The sequence below is a fragment of the Mus pahari genome, chromosome 2 (genome assembly GCF_900095145.1).
Source record: "Mus pahari chromosome 2, PAHARI_EIJ_v1.1, whole genome shotgun sequence".
NCBI lineage: Eukaryota > Metazoa > Chordata > Mammalia > Rodentia > Muridae > Mus > Mus pahari.
This window is the reverse complement of record NC_034591.1, coordinates 113,967,765-113,972,191: the sequence shown is the minus strand read 5'-3', so window position 1 is coordinate 113,972,191 and position 4,427 is coordinate 113,967,765. Positions and strand designations below refer to the sequence as shown.

The 4,427-nt window shown below is 32.5% G+C and overlaps 1 protein-coding gene across 4 annotated transcripts in view; it reads left to right on the top strand.

Moving 5' to 3' along the window:
* Uba3 (ubiquitin like modifier activating enzyme 3) overlaps positions 1-4,108 on the top strand; it is a 23,699-nt gene extending 19,591 nt beyond the window's left edge. For 3 of the 4 annotated variants that reach the window (XM_021188687.2, XM_021188682.2, XM_021188675.2), the window contains 7 exons: positions 919-972; positions 1,421-1,457; positions 1,541-1,622; positions 1,912-2,012; positions 2,118-2,181; positions 2,271-2,325; positions 2,796-4,108. In XM_021188687.2, coding sequence (XP_021044346.1) covers positions 919-972; positions 1,421-1,457; positions 1,541-1,622; positions 1,912-2,012; positions 2,118-2,181; positions 2,271-2,325; positions 2,796-2,881 — 479 coding nt within the window. In that variant the 3' untranslated portion in view covers positions 2,882-4,108. The remainder of the gene's footprint in view (positions 1-918; positions 973-1,420; positions 1,458-1,540; positions 1,623-1,911; positions 2,013-2,117; positions 2,182-2,270; positions 2,326-2,795) is intronic. The other variant, XM_029534979.1, reaches the window with a different exon arrangement.
* The last annotated feature ends 319 nt before the right edge of the window (positions 4,109-4,427 follow it).

The following is a 4,427-nucleotide window of genomic DNA, read 5'->3' as shown; positions in this document are numbered from 1 at the left end:
TCTGCCTCCCGAGTGCTGGGATTAAAGGCGTGCGCCACCACGCCCGGCTATAAAGATACTTTTAAAAGGTTGTTTTAGTTTTTCCATTGTGACATTTTGTGAATGGAATGACTTGAATTAACTATATCAAGAATCATTAGAAATCTTTGTTTATACTTATTCTGGCATTTTAGAGTCTAGACTATGTGGATGGGCGTGTGTGGGCACAGCCCATTTCTATACTTGCTAGGGGTAATGTTGTGGATATGATATTTAATTTCTCAGCCTTCTTGCTTTCTTTTTAGAACAAGGATGGTGTGACAAGCGTTACCACGTCAGAAATATTAAATAATATTTAGTATTCATACTAGACCTGGAGTTTGAGGAAACAGTGTTGTTATCATGTTTCTGCTTTGTCATGATGGAACACTACAAATTTAATTTCAGTACTGTTGCTTAAGATTTCCACACACTACAGACTGTTGAGAATGAAAATGGTAGTTCATGTTTAAAGTTCTCTGATTTTTTTTTTTTTGAGATAGTATCTTTGTCAGCTTTCCACCACCATGCCTGGCTATGCCCAATTTTATTTCTTGATTTGAATGCCTGAAAAAAAAAAATCAAGTTTCAGAAAATGGTATTTGCAATCAAGACTTTAAATACATGATTTAATTACATGATTTTAACTTAAGGTGACTTTATTTATTTATTTATTTTTTTAAATAGAGCTGGAAAGATGGCTTAGCTGTTAAGAGTGCTTATTATTCATAACTACCTCTAGACTCTGAGGGCACCTACACTCATATGTACACATACCTGCCTATGCGCGCGCACACACACACACACACACACACACACACACACACATATTCTCGTATACCTAATTGAAAATCTTGGGGAAAAAAAATGACCATATTTTATTTGGCAATTTTTTTTCAGGGGTAGTAAAACGAATCATTCCTGCAGTAGCTTCTACAAATGCAGTCATTGCAGGTAAGGGGAAAAGAGACTTTCAGCTTTACTTTTTGCTTTGATTTTTGACTTAAATGGGCATTTCTGTAGTTACTTGCATTCTAGGAATTTAATATCTTCTTGGGTGAGTTACCCAAACCAAATATACTCCCATTTCCTCCATATTCTTGTTTCATTGTGTCTTACAGGACCTTTTGTTTCTCTTAGACAGAGTGCTCACAGTAAAGGAGTGTTTCAGCGTGTCTTTTTACTTATAGGGTTAGCTTTTCATTGATCCGATGAAGGTGAAGGGAAAGTTGTATTGTTTGGATCATAGAAAACAAATATAAGACTTGTTCCTTCCTATGTTTTTAAAATTATGTATTTTAAAATCCATTTTTCTATAGAAATTATAACTTTATCTGACTTATCACTGACTTTCAAAGTATGTAATTTTTACTGAATTCAAATGCCTTTCTTTTCTCTCTAGCTGTGTGTGCCACTGAGGTTTTCAAGATAGCAACAAGGTAATGAGTTTTATTTTTAATATGTGAATAAATCTACGTTGTAACCTTGCTCAATTAGATAAAATGAACTCTTTTCATTACAGTGCATACATCCCCCTTAATAATTACTTGGTATTCAATGATGTAGACGGACTGTACACTTACACATTTGAAGCAGAGAGAAAGGTTCGTAGCATTAAAGTAACAAAAATATTTTTCACTATACGGTCTTTGCTTTTATATATTAATTATTAGAAATTAGAAGATAAATTATGCTATGAGTTACTAAAGCTAATAATATGTATCTTTTGTTGGATAGTTTAAATAAATACTGTAAAGCATAATAATTTAGAGTAAATAATCTATTGCAAAAGCATGCTTTAAAGCAAAAAATAGTTTCATAGAAAATATATATGATTATAAAACAACTTGATTTCCATATCTTTGACTCTAAATTATTCTTTTATGCTTTTAGGAAAACTGTCCTGCATGTAGCCAACTTCCTCAAAACATTCAGTTTTCCCCATCAGCTAAACTACAGGAGGTCTTAGACTATCTAACCAATAGTGCTTCTCTGTAAGTGTTGAGGATTTATATTGTAAACTTCATTTTTTAAACTTCACAATAAAAAAAGCCAGAACTATTTTTTTTGAATGAGATGGTGTTTGCTACTTTATTTAGGCAAATGAAGTCTCCAGCTATCACAGCCACATTAGAGGGGAAAAACAGGACACTTTACTTACAGGTCAGTAGTATTAATTCTTAATTTTTTTCAAGATAATTGTATTATTTTTTTCTTAATGTGCTATACATTAAAATAATGTTGTTTTCCAGTCAGTAACGTCTATTGAGGAACGAACAAGGCCCAATCTTTCCAAAACATTAAAAGGTATTTCAAGTAAATGTGTATAGTCATAGTTTTCTTTTTTAGTAAATGTCTGCTCCCCACCCCTTCTCCCTCCTTCCCTCCCCCTCTGTGTGTGTGGAGGGAAAAGGGGTCTGTCTGTCTGTCCCTAGTACAGCTGCCTTAGCCCTGTGCCTGCCGTCTCCTCAGCCCTCAGTGTTTGGAGATAGGATGCCTTTGTGTGGCTTTAGCTAGCCTTGAACTTGCTTATAGCCCAGGCTGGCTTTGAACTTAGATTTACTCATAATTAAATATGACCAAATTGTAATTATTTATATCTCTAGAATAGTAGAATTGATGGCTCTTTTAATAAAAAAAATTTTTAAAACTCCCAAGAAATCAAATTTTAAGACATGTCTGAACTATAAAGCTATAATTTGTGCATTATGTATGTGTTATTCTTTTTGTTGAGGTCTTTATTTTACTTGGTCTAATGACACTCTTTTCTATTTTAGAACTGGGACTAGTTGATGGACAAGAACTGGCTGTTGCTGATGTCACTACACCACAGACTGTACTATTCAAACTTCATTTTACTTAAGGAAAATAAGTCTGCACATAATAGAAAATCCATAGAAATAATATACTTTATAAATGGTATGGAATTGAAGAGCCTGGAAGATGAGGCAGAGGGGAACATCCAAGAAAGGAAATTGAATTGGTGTCATTTTTAGCATTAGTGTGGCTAGAATTTGACTTTTATATATATACATATATATAAAAAAAATGACTGACTCTTTTTTAACTTTATAAGTTTCTCTTGAAGACTGAACTTTGGGGTTGGGCTAGTAAGCATTTTCATTTTATTACTATTGAAAGCTATGCCTCCAGGAGAGATTATAAACAAGTGTGTTGCTTCTTTAAAGCAGGACAAACACTGTCTTTTGTGTGAGTTCGTTGTGGTCAAAGAGCATATTCCTCAGCGTGCATTTGAATATCCACATGTATAGAAATGTATCCTTGAATGGAAATGAGGAATTATGTTTTAAGAACATTAAATATTCACAACCTGACATCTAGAGTATATCAAACATAGGCAGTTTCTTCATTACACTCATATAATTGTGACTATCCATGTGTGTATTAATTATTGCAGAATTTAACTTGTCCATGATAATTTGTAAACAGTATTAGAGATTCATGCCTGTGCATGAAAATACAAAATATTTTCATGTATTTGTTTGCAATGCCACAGAGACCAGTATGCACAAATTTAAACCAAGACATGGCTGTTCAAGGAAAATTAATGTTTAAATAGTTATCATTGATGCTTTTGCACTATTTATTAATAAAATTGTACATTGTCTACTTTTTATTGAAAAACTTACAGTATATCAATAATAGTAAATAATTTTATAGTGATGTAGAAATAATTTTTAAATGTTTACCAGTTATTATTACCAGACTTTTATTGAGTTAAATTTTCAAAATTTTATTATAGTGATTTCCATAGTACAGACTAGGTTCATTCGTTCTAACTAGTAAATGAAATGGAAATGATATAATTTTTATAGTAAAGTCTCTCTCTTAGCATGCCTTTTTTTTCTTCAAAAATGCTAAAATCAAGGTGGAGCACGAATACTAAAAAAATGCAGTTGTAATGTTTTAATGTACCTGATTTTCATTCTTTGTTTTTTTATTTAGTTGCAATTTTTTTTATTCAGAATGTTAGTGGGTGGAATCTGTCTATCTTCTTTCATTCTGGTAAAGGAATGATGCAGGGATATAACTAGGACCCCCCATGTTAGTCAAGTGCTCCATCACAGAGCTATACCCCAGTTTCTAGCTCCCTACTGACGAATTTAATTCATTATAAAACCACATAAGGTTCATTTATATGGTTTACCCGAAATGCTACAGAATTAACACAATTTTTTCTTTATGGTTCTTTCTATAAAGAAAGATTTATTTATCAGATTTAGGGCCTTGTACTAGGCCAATATTCCATCACTAAGCTGTATTTCCAATAAGCCTCTTTTAATTTTCTTTTTTAAAATTTTTTTATTACATATTTTATGTATTTACATTTCAAATGTTATCCCCTTTACTGGTTTGCCCTCCGGAACCCACCATCCCAATTCCCCCTC